At 37.9% G+C, this 17,520-nt stretch overlaps 1 protein-coding gene across 2 annotated transcripts in view; it reads right to left on the reverse strand.

Annotated features, from left to right (window-relative positions):
* fmn2b (formin 2b) overlaps nt 1-17,122 on the reverse strand; it is a 70,294-nt gene extending 53,172 nt beyond the window's left edge. For both annotated transcript variants that reach the window (XM_016468374.1, XM_016468373.1), the window contains exons 1-3: nt 17,064-17,122; nt 11,191-12,801; nt 1,949-2,112 (exon numbers count right to left, since the gene is read on the reverse strand). In XM_016468374.1, coding sequence (XP_016323860.1) covers nt 1,949-2,112; nt 11,191-12,801; nt 17,064-17,067 — 1,779 coding nt within the window. In that variant the 5' untranslated portion in view covers nt 17,068-17,122. The remainder of the gene's footprint in view (nt 1-1,948; nt 2,113-11,190; nt 12,802-17,063) is intronic.
* Between the last annotated feature and the right edge of the window lie 398 nt (nt 17,123-17,520).

Genomic DNA, 17,520 nt, shown 5'->3' on the forward strand with positions numbered 1-17,520 from the left:
TCACACACACACACACACACACTCACTCTCTCTCTCACACAAACGCACTCTCACACACAAACTCTCTCTCTCACACACACTGCAGCAAACACACACCCTGAAATAAACACGCAGCTCCAGCGTAACCAGTCACTGTAACTGTTATTGCTTCACAAGCTTTCGTTTCGATCAGATCCCAGTTTAATTTTGATTTGATTCAATGTTGATTCATCCGGGAATATTTCAGTTACGACGGCAACAGACACATTTGATCATTACATTCTCCAAACATTACTGGTCTTTACACATTTGTGAACCTGGAGCACAAAACCAGTCTTAAGTGTGAGTCTTAAGATTTATAGATCATCTGAAAGCTGAATAAATAATCTTTCCATTGATGTATGGTTTGTTAGTATAGGACAATATTTGGCTGAGATACAACTTCAATATTTGAAAATCTGGAATCTGAGGGAGCAAAAAAATCTAAATATTGAGAAAATCATCTTTAAAGTTGTCCAAATTAAGTTCTTAGCAATGCATATTACTAATCAAAAATTACGTTTTGATATATTTACGGTAGGAAATTTACAAAATATCTTCATGGAACATGATCTTTACTTAATATCCTAATGATTTTTGGCATAAAAGAAAAATCTATAATTTTGGCCCATACAATGTATTGTTGGCTATTGCTACAAATATACCCCAGCGACTTAAGCCTGCTTTTGTGCTGCAGGGTCACATTTAGGCCTAAAATTAAAACTTATGCAAACAGTAAAACTTCCATTTATTTGGATTAAACCATTTTAACAAACTAATAAACTTGCTTACTGATGCACATTTGTCAGTCATGCATAAATAAAACAGGTCAGCTTTCTGCACTCAAAAAACATGTTTATGAACTATTCGCACCCGTTTGATTTTATTTATACAATGCATTTATTCATATAGCGTAAAATCATGTTCACTGTGAATACAATTATATTTATTTAACAAAAAATTATCAATTTTAAATGGTTAGCTGTGCAACAAGCAATTTAATTACAATTGTAAATCCAACAATTAGATAAAATTATTTGCATTTATTGATGATAAACCTTATTATTATTGTGCATTTAGTATCTGACCCGTATTATGTATGACTGATAAATATGCATCACATTCAGTTCATTAGCTTTTTTTTTTCCTTTTTTTTAATTAGCGAAGTTAAATTATTTTAACCCAAATGGATAGAAATTTTATATGCAATTCAAAACTTAATTTTAGGACTATTTATTCATTTGAGTGCAGGTTTATATTATATATATTTAAAAAAAAGGCAAATGTATACACTATTTTGTGTGTCATTTTCTCTAGATATTATATTAGCCACTAAAAAACACACACACACATTGGGCAACTAACTGAATTAGCAGGCAAAGCAAAAATAGTCCAACTTGTGTATAAACATCTGTATAATAAAGTAAATATAGTAAATCTCATAATCATGCTGTGGTTCATCAGTCATTTGATGACCCGTGACCTCGAGCTCACGAATCTCAGCCGGCATATTCAGAACAAACCGAGAGCAATCCTGTTTGTGCTGCGCTGAAGACGGGTTTAGAGCGACAAAGGCAGGTGAATGATGATAATTCTATTCCTTTCTGCAGGTGCATTACAGCAGCTTCTGGTATCTGACTCTTACAGCTTCTGGGGAACCAAAGGATGATGCAGAGCTATTTCTGGCACAGTAAGAGCCAATTACAAACGAGCAGCAGATCACATGATGCCAGCCTCAGCCAGTAAGAACAAGACGACCTCAAGTGTGTTCATTCATTATAGTGTGTTCATATTCCTTAACTTCAGAATTAAATGTAACAGAAAACAAGACGCCACAGAAGCAAAGACTAACGCTCTCTGCTGCTGCACTGATCTGACGCCGCAGGAAAGGCACATTAACGCAGTGAAAGTGAAGTCTAACAGGACTCACGTCAAACTTGGGTGTGACCTGTCCGCTGCTGCTGTACGTCTCTCTGAAGCAGTCGCTGAAGGGCAGCAGGAGGCCCATGGCCAGGATCCTGGAGCACAGCTTCTCGGCCTCCTCTGGCTCTCCGGAGTCCTGCTGCTGGAAGAAGCGCTCCAACAGCGTCCGGCCTGAGAAACAGCAGACTCGGTCACGTTATTATGCAAACGCTGACGTGAAACAATGTCGGCATACCAGTGTTAATTTTGACTGCCAATTTTGATTTAGTTTTAGTTATAGTCTTTTGACTAAAACGCCATTTCAAGTTTCATGTTTGTTTTATTTATACAGTAGGGTTGTGATGGTGAGGCAATTTTCCCACCGGTTAATCGCCACGTGACAACACAGATAATACCGGTCTCTCTGTGGGGGCGGGGGCGTTTCCTCGCTTATAAAATATATAATATCGCTTTTAAATAGCTTGCAAAAGCGGCGTGTGCATTTTACTTTCACTTTCAAATAGAGGCAATTCGGGATAAAGACTGTCGTTCGGCACGCTGCATTGAGCAACCGCGTTCAGTTTTTAATTGTACTGTCTGTTCTTTTACTGAACTAAATGATTTTCATTACTATAAAAAAAATCTAAACGACGGTGGGGGTCGGTGGCGCAGTGGGTATGTGACATAACCGGTGTTGTGGCTTAACAATGGTATCACCGTCAATCGCAGCAAGCCTATTATATAGCACATTTAAAACAGCAAGCACGGCTGACCAAAGTGCTGAACAAACAAAGACATAGAACACATGGCAACCCACAAATTCATACCATAAACTCACAATTAATTAAAAGCCAAAGAAAATAAATAGGTTTAATCAAAAGCCAAAGAGAAGAAATATGTTTTAAGAGACCATTTAAAAACAGTTAAAGACTGTGCCGATCTGATATAGTCTGGAAGGCTGTTCCACGGCCCTATCCCCTCTATGCTTTAACCGTGATCTGGGGACAGAGAGAAGTCTTTGATCACCAAACCTCAGATTACGTGTAGGATTGTATGGACAAAGTTGATCAGACAGATTATTTATAGATTTAAAAACATAAAAAAAGAATTTTAAACTCAATTCTAAAATGCACAGGTAGCCAATGCAGCGATTTCAAAATTGGAGTAACGTGATCAAATTTACGTTGTCCTTTGAGGAATTTAGCAGCGGTGTTTTGTACTAGTCGGAGACGAGCGATGGAAGATTTAGAAATGCCGAAATAAAGAGAGTTGCAGTAGTCCAAGCGAGATGTAATGAGTGCATGAATAGCAATCTCTAAAGTTTTCTCAGAGAGAAAATATTTAATTTTGGAGAGAAGACGTAGCTGAAAAAAAACAAGAATAACCGCATTTATTTGTTTGTCAAATTTGAGACTCTGATCCCAGAACACAGCTAGGTTCTTGATACAGGAAGAAGTGAAGGGAGCAAGGTAGTCCAGATCGATACCTCTGCTCCCTGAATTTTCACTGGGGCCAAAGACTATAACCTCGGTTCTTGATTCATTCAAAAATAAGAAACTGAGAAAACCACGTTTTCACTTCATCAAGGCATGCAAAAAGAGATTCCAGAGCAGCCTGTTTATTTAGTTTCAGAGGTAAATAAATTTGGGTATCATCTGCATAGCAGTGAAATGATACACTATGCTTTCTGAAAATAGAGCCCAAAGGAAGTAAATACAAAGAAAAAAAATGGGTGCAAGAATAGAACCCTGTGGCACTCCACAGGAAAGCACGCCATTTAGTTTGAATCATATTTTAATCAGGTGAATTGTTTTTAGTTTTAATCACATTTTAGTCATCTAAATATCATAAGATTTTAGTCGACTAAATTTACAGTAAATTTAGTCGGCTAAAATCTAATGGGTTTAGTTACAGTGCATTTAATAAGCATTTCTCTAAAATTTCCAAACTCATTATATAGGTTTGATATTAAGGTTTTATGATAGACACTGATTTAACTGTGGTGACACACAACATGCATTTATGTTAAAATTAAATAAAACCCCTTCTCATAAAGAACAAGAACATGGTCTTCTTTTTAATGAAATACCAATGGTTATATAGGCTAATTATGCATTCTTTATAGCAACTTGTTTACCACATTCTTCATTCTTTCAAGCAGACATATGTATTTCTATAAATAAATTTAGATTAATCTTTAGGGCTACTAAAGTTGTTCAGTCAAGAGCAGTGAGTGATTTTCTGTCTTTCTGTTGTTGCTTGATTAACATCAATGACTCGGACAATAGCAACTAAATTAGGCTGCTGTCCCTTTAAAACCGAATGCACAGCTGCAATGCATGCAATGTACTGATGCACGTTCTCCCTGCTGTTGACGTTCACTTAAGACGTAATCAACTGTGTTTACGTCAATACTAGTCAAAACGGACTATTTGACATCATTTTGTGTAATTCTCCGTTCATGCGATGCGAGAGAGTACTCGCGCGCTGTGAGAGACGCTTTCTGTGTGTGTGTATGCTTCAGTGTCTGCGCTCAGAAAACCAGACCGAATTGAGTTCTCTCTTGCGTCGTCAGATTTATCCATATGTCTGCTATTCTCTTACTCCCACATATTGACATTTTTGAATGTTTTATGCGACGTGCAGCAAGTGTATGTTAGCTTATGTCCCGCCGGTTCATATGTACGCATCTAAACTACGAACCACGCAGCAGATTCGTTCTGAATGAATCTCTTCCCAAATCATCCCTCCCTAACATTTTCATCTTTTATTAGTTGACGAAAATGTCAATAGATTTACGTCATAGTTTTTAGTCATTCAAAAAGAGTTTTAGTTCGTTATCGTCGGTGAAAAAAATGCTGTTGACGAAAATTAATCATCAACGAAATTAACACTGCGGCATACCCATAAAATCACACTGATACCAGCAGACTCTGTGAACTATCATGCTACTTACACTAGAGGTCTGCGCGGGACTGTTTTTTTAGTCCCGCTCCTGCAAGGTTCTATTCCGCACCCACCCGCTCCCGCTATATATTCACTCTTTGTTCACCCACTGTCCACTTAGAATAATTTTCTTCCCGACCCGACCGTTCCCGCTGAATTTAGATCTCGTTTCCAGAATCTCACATTTAAATTTCCACTACTGAAAGAAAGAGAGATAGGCTGACAAATAAAAGTGTAGTCTGCACAAAATTGTATGTTATTTTATTCGTCTTGTCAAGAGTCTTGAATTTATTTACTTTGACTTGAATTTATATGAATTATCTTAAGACACAAAATTCGTTTAATATTTTATGCAACACCGTAGGAAAAAAAAGTGTCAGAGAAAATAAAAATGTAAAAAAATTGTATTTCTTATTTTTATTCGTCTTGTCAGGATACAATTCGTTTAACATTGACATCACAATAGGGAAAAAGTTTCGCAGAGAGAAAAAAAAAAAAAATGTAGGTTGTACAAAAATAACCTAATTAGATATTTATTCGTCTTGTCAAAATACTAAATTCGTTTGACATTTTTGACATCTGTTAACACAGTAGGAAAAGTGTCGAAGAGAAAAACAAATAAATACGACATCTTTCATTTAAAATTATATGCTAAGCAAAATATAAACAAAACCGAGTTGAACGTCCTTCAAGGACAGCGCATCCACACTTTGCTCCATCCTTATTCTGCTGTCACTCATCGACAACCTGCCTGTTCTGTCTGAGGGCCGTATATTTACCACAGGTACAGCCTGCTCTGAGCATCGTTATGCACATGCTGCGCACAGACCACGCAAATAAAACGCGTGACGTTTAAAGCATGCAGCGCGTGCATAACAGTCCTGAGCGCAAGCTGTATCGGTGGTCAATAAGAATAAAGTGCAGATATGCTGTTCTAAATGGACGTCGGGAACGGGATATTGTTAGACCGCCCGCTCCCGTTCAAATTACACCAGAGTTACCGACCGCTACCGCGTTTTATTCGGGAATTTAATCCCGCGGTGCAAAAAATTTGGTCGGGTCAGACCTCTAACTTACACTATTCCTGCAGCACGAAGCCTGCACACGTTATGAGAACGTTCTGTATGCAGAGAGTAGTCATCAAGCAACACGGGTTTTTCAGAGCAAGATGACTTCTATAATGCCTATAATACTCAAATGAGACACTTTTCACAATTTTTAGCATTTTAAAATGTACAAAATCAATTGAAAAACTAAATAACCATAATGACCAAACATTGGTTGATTAATCTGTCGATCACTAGCATATAATACTCCTATCATTTCATTTACCTTTTGTACAACGAAACTGGATTTAAAATGCCAAACAACCATTTTAATCACTCACAGATGACAACTGGACGCTGCTCAATAAATTAATGAGGTCATGTGACAAGAATTTAGTATGTTAGTGCTGTTTTATATACTTTTTATACATTAAAAAGAAAGAAGTATACAGTGTACAGTATATGCAGTACATTACACTAGTATTTTCATTCCAAACAGCATGTGAATCTAATGGCTGCGTTTCAAAACCTGAGCAACATGTTTGGTTTTGAAACAGCTGGTGATTTTAATTAGTAACACAATTAACGAGTGTGTGCGTGATTGTGAATGAGTCACTGCTGCAGTGTTTCATCTTCTCACCGTCTCCACATTCACGTTAAACTCACAGTGAAAATATAAATCATTAGTCACATGATCACGGCACGCTCCTGTCATCGCAATATTTGCATAAGATCCTGCCTGAACCTTCAGCTCGCTGTAATATCATGCGACACTCTCTCTCTCTCTCTCTCACACACACACACACACACACACACACACACACACACACACACACACACACAGTGTCCTGAGTTTACAGGCCTGATCATCAACAGCTCATTAACTTCATTAGCATGTCAATAAGACCACAGAGTGTTTAAACATGCTGTCAGACAGCCAATGAGAAACAAGGTGAGGTGCATCATGGGAGATGTAGTTCTGTCCATTAAACTCAATCAATCAACACATCTGTACAGATGAACGTTATTAAATGTTGGTTTTAATACATCTGCACTGGCTTTATTAGGCAGATACTGGAAATCGAATGAGTTTAGCAGAAGAAAATGCATCTGAAATACAGTGACGTCATGCTGGAGCAACAGGAATCAGTGATCCAATCCATTTCTTAAAAACACTGGAACTAAATGATTCATGAGTCTCTACTGAATCTACAGCAAAAGAAGCAATGCTTTATGTGAGATCACAGTCTGATCTGAATGATTATTTTGAGCTGGTTCTTTTAAATCAATCAATCAAAAGGCCGGTTTGTGTGATGAAGAAACTAAGGGAAAAAAGCTCAGATTTAAAACTCTTGAAATCTGGCAACCGCAGGCATGAAAGCTTGTAGAGGCTCGTCACAAATGCAAGATAACACAAACGCCAAATTAAAAAAACTTTTCAGGATGAATAACCAGCGGGCAAATATTGCAGATGATTATGCTATTTAAAAAAATAAATAAAAAAAATTGTGAAGAAGGGTTATTACAGTCAACTAAAACCATTAAAAAAAACGATCTTCATTATCTGAAATAAAATAAATGTTTGCTGAAATAAAATATAACACAAAATACAACATCTCATTTTCATTTAGTTTAACTTGATGCACAAAAATAACTAAAACTGAAATAAAAATTCATAAAAACTATATAAACATACAAAAAACAACAGTGAAAAATACTAAATTTGAACTAAAATGGCAAATATAAAATAAAAACTAATTCAACATATTAATAAAAACTATATTAGTATGTGAAGCTGCTTTGACACAATCTGGATTGTATGAAGCGCTATAGAAATAAATGTGGCTTGAAGTTCCTCTGCTGATTATCTAGAGAATGACAAGCACAGAGTCACATGACCGTCTCTAATGTTCCTCCGTTTCCCATCGATCCGCAGAAGTCCATAGAGTAACGTGTGCTCAGAGCTACAGCAATCTGCCATCGTTCTGATTGGCCGAGAGCGAGCATGTGACGTCACTAAAGCGCCTGATCACACCACACCATCTGCTCTGGAGAACAGAACGCATACAGAGATCTTTAACTCGTGACATCCCTGAACCAAGACGCTACTGGCTTCTATAGAACTGCTTCAGAGCTGAAACTACAGTTCAATACGGAGTTCATATCTCAGTTCGGAGGAAAAAAGTCAGTATTAAGAGATAAACACATTATCTTGCAAAAAAAAAAAAACTGAATTGAGAGGTATAAAGTAAATCTCACAATTCTGGGAAAAAAGTCAGAATTGTGAGATTTATTTATCTTTAAATGCCATGTCAGCAGCAAGGCTATCTTCACGGCGAAAACAGAATAAAATGTGACCCTGGAGCACAAAACCAGTCATAAGGGTAAATTTTTTCTGAATAAATAAGCTTTCCATTGATGTATGGTTTGTTAGGATAGGGCAATATTTGAAAATCTGGAATCTGAGGGTGCAAAAAAATCTAAATATTGAGAAAAATCATCTTTAAAGTTGTCCAAATTAAGTTCTTAGCAATGCATATTACTAATCAAAAATTAAGTTTGGATATATTTACGGTAGGAGATTTACAAAATATCTTCATGGAACATGATCTTTACTTAATATCCTAATGATTTTTGGCATAAAAGAAAAATGTATAATTTTGACCCATACAATGTATTGTTGGCTATTGCTACAAATATACCCCAGCGACTTAACACTGCTTTTGTGCTGCAGGGACACATATAACAAAAGTCATACAATTAACAAAAACGATACAAGACATTTAAGGTGAATACTAGACAAAAAGACTAGAATACATTCAGCTGATACTTTTTTAAAATACGAATTGTGAGATATAAACACAATATCTCGCAATTCTGGGGAAAAAAGTCATTTTTGCCTAGATGGCATATCTAAAAATAAAGCTGACGTATAAGTCAGAAGAGCTTTTTAGCAAATATTTAGTAAATATTCAGTCTCCTGCACTGACCAGTTCATAAGAAATGAGATGTAAATAAACACACGTGCGTAAGACATAAAACATATGTAAACACATGCATCACTGCACCGCACATGTGCAAAAAAGGGATTTTTTTAATCCAGTCCAATTAAGAAAACAGTGCAGTGTTTACATTCTCCATTTTTTCTTGTTGATTGGATTATTTCAGGTACTCAAATTAAATTGAATTGGGCTCAATCGGATCAACTGCAGTGATCACATGAAGGCTTTTCAGTCCGATTAAGCCATCGACACCACTGCTAACAGATTATTTAATTGCATGTAAATGCAGCTACTGCTGAACAAGCGGTTTCATATTATTAGTGGAGTTCTTCAGGATTCAGACGGATTCATTCAGACCCAGAGCTGTTCATCAGTCACTAACACAAAGAGCTCTGCCAGCACAACACAGACTGAGAGAGAGAATATATTCACTCCACGGCCAAATCAACAGACAGAGCAGCCTCTCTTTCACCGACGGTCCGGTTTATCTGCATCTCTCACACGCTGCTTCTGCTTTGCTCTGCGCTGTTTTTGGTGTCAGTGTGTGACTCGATCAAACTCAACATGCTTCCCTTCACTGCTCAGACACATCTCCAGACATCCCATAATGCCTCTCTACAGGACAGAGACTCAATCTGTGCTCAGAATGGAATACTGCAAACTGCACTGTATATACTGCCTACCACTTAAATTAATGCATATTATTGAAAAAAAGCAAAATAAAGCAAAAAGCCCCGTGAAGCCGTGGTTTACAGTGAATTTATAACAGCTAAGGGGTGTTGTGACGCGAAGCGGAGTGCCTAAAAACCCCTTAGCTGTTATAAATTCACTGTAAACCACGGCTTCACGGGGATTATTGCTTTTATAAAACGGTTATTCCATATACGTAGTACGGTTTCACAAAATAAAACAGAGCAAATAAAGTGTAATGATATTAATAAAAACAGTATTCTTCCACCAAACAATGTAGCTCCTCAGAAACAGTTGTGGTTGCTACAAAGTGGTTGCCGAGCAACACACAAACATAAACAAAGGTGTATGTTACTTTGTAGAGTCATTTACAACAGCTTCGAACGCGGCTCAGCCAATCAGAATCAACTATCCGCTTTATAAAAGAGCATTTCAAACAGTTGTGTGCTACATTGTTGTCACATGACCTTATTACAGTGTATGTTTAACTCCGTCAGTGGCATAACAAATAAATATGGTTACTTTGGGATTTGTGGATTCATTGTGACCGATTTTGTTTGATTACATCACACCGGAAATGGAAGATCGAGCACATTGCATTGTGGGATACTGTGTCCAGTGCAAGTGTGCTTATATCGTCCAGATTTCCATGCAAACAGAACATTTTGCAAAGTGTATACTGTATACTAGTGACTGGTCAGAACTAGTCATCCAGATTAGTGCGATCAACTAGAATTTGGTAACACTTTACAATAAGGTTCCATTTCTTAACATTAGCTAGTTAACATGAAGTAACAACAAAAAATACTTCTAAATCATTTATTAACCTTAATGTTAACTTGCACTTACATGTACATTATTAAAATCAATTAAATTGATTTGTATTAAATGTAAAATATTAAATGGAACAGAGTTATCGTGAACTTACAATGAACAGTTGCTTTGTTTTTATTAACTAACATTAACAAAGATTAATAAATACTGCAATCAGTGTTACTTTAGTATCATTGATATTTTGAATCAGTTTTTATTTTTATATTTTGTTTTTATTTTAATTTTAGTTAAAGTTTTAGTAATTATGTTGTGTGTTTTTGTGATTTTATATACGACTATACCATTTTTACTTGTTTTAGTTTGTTATTTCAGTACATCAAGTTAAACTAAAATGAGGAATGTTGCCTTGGTGAATAACTGAAATAAGTTTATATAAAGCCTATATAAACTTATTTCAGTTATTCACCAAGGCAAATGTTCCTCATTTTAATTTAGAATATAAATATATACATATATTTATATTATTTTAGTTATTGTTTATTTTATTTCAAGTAACGAAAGTATTTTTTTAATGGTATCAGTTTCAGTTTAGTTAACTATAATAAGCCTGACTGTAACAAATGCATTGCTTTTTGTTACTTTGTGTAGGAAAAAAACTATTTTTAGCAATGATGCATGAAATAGGAAGAATTTAGAGATGCAACTTCAGTGCATATAACGCATCAATAACTTTTTAAAAGTACAAATGCTCCATCATAAAAGTTGCATGTATAATGACATTCACAGTAGTTTAGAAGGAGCGCAGAACTCACCCGTGAAAACCTCCTGGAAGCTGCTGCAGGTGGAGGCCTGGGTCGCAGACGCCCACTGTGTCCTGAGTGTTCCCTCCGAGCCGCCGTACTCCAGCGAGTCAGCTGACCCGGCCGCTTTCGGCGGGAGCGTGCGGAGCTGCTCGGTCCAGTCTGCGGAGCGGCTGATGGGGCCGGTGATGCTGTAGGAGCGCTGGCGCGTGACGCGTCTCCTCTTGGCCCGAGCGCGTGTGAAGAGCGGGCTGTGGGCTGGGGACGGCGCGGGCGAGCAGGAGGGCGAGCTCAGCTGCCGCGTGGTGGTTTTGATGTAGGACGTGTTGATGGGCGGGTACGGCTTGACCGCAGGCTTCAGCAGCCGCGTGGCTAGAGGACTCTCCTGCGGGAGTGTCACGCTGCTCTTGCGCCTCTGGATGAACGTGGCAGGCTCTTCGGGCGGCTCGATGATGGTGAGACACTCCAGTGAGCCCGTGGACCCGAGCCCGTCGGCGTCAGACAACGTATCCGTGCTGGGAACGTCAGGATCATCATCTTCGATGGCCTCCACGGCGCTTTCAAATGAAGCAGTGAGGTCGGGGAAGCTGGTGGTGCTGGTTGCTGTAGCAACCACTGGAGGAGGAGGAGGAGGAGGGGGGGCCTCAGGCTCTTTTGTGACCGTTTCCACGGCGACCGGAACACAAAGGGCAACAAAGTGTCCGTTCACAGCCGTCTCCTCCTCCTCCTCCTCCTCAGGGAGGCGCGGTGCACTAACAAGCATGTTTTCTGGCTTAGGAATGGCTTCCAGCACGGTGAAGGGCTCCGAGTCGGGGGTGGGAGTGTTTCGGGTTTGTTTACAATCCCAGGGAATCTCGAGCATCACGCCCTGCTTCAGACGGATGGCCTGCTGGATGTCAGCCAGCAAATCCTCCTGCTCCACGGCCGAGTGGAAGCTGTACATATCCGTGTCGGATCCGGAGCTCGCCACCTTCTTCTCCTCCTCCTGCAGACGAGGATGCTCGGGCTCGGCGTCCGAATGTCCGAGCTCATCTCCGGAGAGATCGGGTGTCTTATTGCACAGCGACGGAGCGCTGTCCAGTTCATCCAGCGATGCATCCTCTTTGGATCCGCTCGGGAAGCTTTTAGCCTTGCTCTGGTTCTTGCGCTTGCGTATGTGAGGGAACACCGAGGATCTGTCGGATTTGTTTTTCTTCTTCCCTCCCTCCCCTCGTGATTTCTTCCCTTTCTTTGTGCCGTCGTGAGCCGCGCTCTCATCCGCCGCGCCTCCTGCTTCCGAGCGCTTCAGCTTTCCGTCCTGATTGCCCATGATGAGCGGCTCTCTCACGCCATGACGGCTCCACGGTCTGCGTCTGCGCGAGCGGCCGCTCGACGTGCTTTCGCTCTCTGAGGATGATGAGAAGGAGGAGGAGAGCAGAGCGAGGGAGGAGGCTGTGACGAAAGAGAGCAGCTCGCTGTCCTCCTCTCCTCTGCAGAAGGATGCGGGTGGGATATGCGTGAGAGGGAGGCAGTACTTCTGTCGTCTGCCTCGACTCAACGCCTCCAGCAGCCTCTGCCTGAACCCTGGAGCCTCCAGCATCTGCTCCGGCTGCATCACGCAACACACACTCTCACACACACCAGCTACAGCACAAAACACAGCCATCAGCGAGCACTCCTTGCTAAACCCAAACATTAGCTTTGCAAAAATAATAAGTTTTGCTGTCAAAATTTCATATTCACAAATGTAAGTTCTCCTGCAAAAAACCTTGTTTTTTTCCTTTTAGGAAGGAAATGGAATATTATATTAATACTATACAAGTTTGTAAACGCTTTGATATAAATGTGTATTTTGTATACAGCCCCTCTAGTGTGAAATTGTTTATATCATGTATAGTGTTTGTCATATACATGTAATTTGATCTTGTTAATAAAAAAAATGTTTTGCTGACACATTTGGTTTCAGATGAGTTGTTTAGTGAAAATAGAAAGAGAATAAGTTCTTTTTAAAAAAGTGACACCCAGTTAAACCAGTGTTATTTTAGCATCATTGATATTTTTGTTAATATTAGATTTTATTTTTACATTTTCTGCTTTCATGTTAATTTTTTTCCCTGCTTTTATGTCAAAGTTTTAGTAATTGTGTTGCGAGTAGTAGTATTCATTTCTGTTGTTTTAAAATTTTATTTCAGTTTTACTTATTTTAGTACATCAAGATAAATTAAATCAAAATAAGCATTATTGAAATTGAATTATAAGTTATTTTTAGAGAACTGACAGCAGTTAAACCAGCATCTTTGAGATTTTTGTTAATATTTTGAATTAGATTAAATTTTTATATCTTCTGCTTGTTAATTTTTCTTTTTATATTTCCTGCTTTTATGTTAAAGTTTTAGTAATTGTGTTGTGTTTTGTCTTTTTTTTTTATTTATTAATTTCTGTTGTTTTAAAATATTTTTATTTCAGTTTTAGTTATATTAGCACATCAAGATAAATTAAAAATGAGAAATATTGCCTTGGGAAATAGCTGAATTATTATTATAAATTTTTTTTTGCATTTATTTTATTTAAGCAACAATTTTTTTTTTATGGCTTTAGTTGTAGATATATAACTATAATAACCCTGGGTTAAAGATAATTTATAAAATGAGCCTGTTTCTGAACAAAAACTCAAAAAATGAAAAATTGTTTAAAACCTCTTCTGTATGTTTAAATAAACTGAGAAAAATAAACTAACTGTTAGAAAATCATTACAGTTTTTCATGTGGCAATGGCAGAGTTGGCATCTAGTTTAAAAAAAACATTAGCTTAAAAAAAAAAAAAGTTAATAAAACATTTATATATTCTCTGATGTTTGCACATATCATAAATTTGTCTTATTTTAAGGAATTTTAGACATTTTCACTGGAAAACTAAAACATTAGGGCTGTCAAAATGGCAGAAAAACTAAATTCGAATTTTCTACTTAAATATTATCAAAATTCGAATTATATTCAAATTTAAAATGCATAATTTCAGTTAGGGTGAAGAAAAGCTTTTGTCTTCTCTCCCGAGGCCACAAGAGGGCGCATCGAGCAAAATATTACTAATGCACGTTTTTCAAAGCATAAGATAACATGACTATCCGTGGAAAAAAAGTGCATAATGTTTAAAATTATGTTTATAAACCAATTATAATTAAGTTGCTTAAACAACTATAAACAAAACAGCATCATATATGTATGCATAGTTTAATACAAAGGGCCGAAAGCCAATCACAGAGAGTACATTTTTCATTTAAAAACACGAGATGCAGTCAGATGGGAAAAACCCCGCCATAAGTCGAGATATGTTTTTTCAAAGTTGAACTTGCATTAATTTTACATGGCTTTCTAAACATGCGGCTCTTTTGTGCGAGACGCGAGTGCAACGCTGATAGATGTCCCTCTAGAAAGTGCGCGTAATATGTGTTCTGTGTGAACGGCTTGGTTTCAGTTTTGATGTAAACAAGATATTCTCCGCATTGACGTTCTCTTTTCCCGCAATATTTGTATTTAACAACGCAGCAGCGCCATCTAGTAGCTTCAACTGGATAAGCTAACAAACACATTATAATGCTACGACACTCACAGTAGGTGCGTTTCCATTACAGATTTGCGCAAAACTTTGGCGATATTTTATAAATGTTGATAAAAAAGTATTGCGAAATGACGGTGTTTCCATTAACCAATGTTATGCGACTAAAACGTAACCTTTTGCCTCTCGCGATAAGTCATGGCAACGGATTTTGGCTATATTTATTCAAAGGAGGCTTATGCGTGAATTTTTAAAGAAGCAGCCAAGAGAGCCGCTTCAGAAACGTGCGTGGCGCGGCTGGAATGAACCATAGACTGTATAAAAACATAAAACACAAGCACTGAGTGGCTGTAATCAGCTTCAGTGACCGTATCAGAGCCACACTGCACCGCAGACGTGTGCAGTGTAAATTGTCTAAGGGGGAAAGCCCCTTATACTGGAGCGCAGCCACTTATGAAGTGTTTCTTGGAGGTTATAGTACATTGAAGAATGATCATATGACTTTTTACATATGGAGGTTATAGTACATTGAAGAATGACCATATGACTTTTTACATATACGCCATGTGACCTGTAAATGCGAAAAAGCCGTTTCCATTGCAGTTTTGCGAATTATTCCTTTTTCGCATTGCCCGAAAAACCACCTCATGTGAGCGTAAAAACTTTTTTGCGATATATGGGCGTTTTTGCAAAATTGACGCGTTTCCATTAGGCGTATTTTCAATTCTCAATTTCAATTTGCGCAATTTGAAGGGTAATGGAAACACGCCTATTGTCATCGCATCTCGTGCGCCGCTAAGCTGCCGCCTTAACGCACACCTAAAATTGTGCATTTTTATTTTAAATTCGATGAATATTCGAAAAAAAATGTTGACAGCCCTAACAGACATGCAGTTCTGACTAACATTTAAACTTGTTTCATCAGTCGTTTAAGACACAAAATATGCACAAAAAAACAAACTAATTAAATCCGTTTCCATAGGATTGACAGCAGTTTGCAACATCTATAAATTCAGACGGAATTAGAGTGTGAACTGAAAACTAATTTACACACTCAGAAATCAATTAGCTTTTCAGACTTTTTATGCCTAAATTCAAGCTATAAAACCAGTCTCAATAGCCTTAACACGTTCGCTTATCAGATAAACTGATCTGATTTTAGGTATGTTTAGATATAATAATTTTGTGGTACCCTGATGTACTTCCGTTATTAATTTTCTACTACAGTTCTGTCCTATGCAATCATAAATAATTCTCATGACTAAGCAATACATCGGCGTCGAGGAAGTCTACACTGCAAGCATGTCATTGAGCGCACTTGCGCCGTAGGAGTTGTGACACGACTGAAAGCTCGTCTGCAGTGTAGCTACTCATGCTAACAATACGCTAATCATGCTAGAGATATGCTAGCAACACGTTAACTACATGCTAATCATGCTAGCAAAATGCTAACATCATGCTAAAAACATGTTAGCAGCATGCTAACAACATGCAAATCATGCTAGAAACATACTAACAACATGCTAATTATTCTAGATACATGCTAGCAACATGTTAACGACATGCTAATCATGCTAGAAACATGATTAACAATATGTTAGCATGCTGAAAACATGTTAACATCATGCTAATACTGTAGAAACATGCTAGCAACATGTATCAACACCCATCCATCTATCTATCTATCTATCTAAATTTTAAACTTCACATCGGTTTCAAACTTTTCAAGTCTTGACACACTTTTTTTATCTAGTTATTATTATTGGAAGCAGTTAGACGCTCACAGAACAGGTGAGTTTTCAGGTGAAGACTGGGCTGTTAGGATGGAGTTAGGTAGGTCATTAACTAAAACCAGTAACCTAGATTACGTTACTAACTAGTTTTCATCCTATAATCTGTAACGGACTACAAGTTGCATGTAATCTAAGTAGTCATTATGCGCAAATAAGCACACTACCCTTCATTTATTTCTATTATTATTATTATTAGTTGTTGTGACCTTTGCTGGTGACCTTTGCCGGTGAACTCGCGTGATGACGTCACGACGCCCACCTGCAGCGTAGACCGTTGATTATAACAGAAATCCTCACGAGGACTTTACAAATTACTGACTGACAGTTCGCCAGAAATAACAGAAGAAAGCGGAGTTAAACGGACTCCGGTAGATCTCTCGTGATCCGCGTGAATCTGAAAGTGAAATCAATTAAATAATTCAACTGATCATTACAATCTCTTCATTTCAAAGACGGCTTCAAGTCTGTTTCTTAATAAATAAAAACATGGATGAAATGTCCCCCGTGGCATTAACCCTGACTATCATTATCTGTGCTGCTGACGGTGTTGATACTCACTCATGAATCGCTGCTCCGTCACGACCGCGTGTTTGTGTTCGTGTTTGTGTTCGTGCTTCCCGCCGCCAGGTTTAAATGCGTCACCTGAGCGCTTGATTCCTGCTGCGACAGCGACACCCAGCGGCCAGGCGCAGTCATTACACGCGGCACCAGTGCGATTTGATAAAGCAGTCCAATATGACAAGCTTTAATAGAGAGAAAAGTCCGACTTCATCTGAGTCTGTTTAAATAACTTCAATAAATGTGTGGTATGATATTAAAAAAGTTTGCATCTTCCTTCCACACGATGGACGGTTAGGAAGATTTATCTATCTATCTATCTATCTATCTATCTATCTATCTATCTATCTATCTATCTATCTATCTATCAGTTTTGTATAAATTTATAAAAATGTCAGCGGGTTTAATGCTTACATATTAAAAAAATTATTTACATTTTAAATATATCTATCTATCT

This window comes from Sinocyclocheilus anshuiensis, unplaced genomic scaffold (assembly GCF_001515605.1).
Source record: "Sinocyclocheilus anshuiensis isolate Anshui unplaced genomic scaffold, SAMN03320099.WGS_v1.1 scaffold652, whole genome shotgun sequence".
Classification (NCBI taxonomy): Eukaryota; Metazoa; Chordata; class Actinopteri; order Cypriniformes; family Cyprinidae; genus Sinocyclocheilus; species Sinocyclocheilus anshuiensis.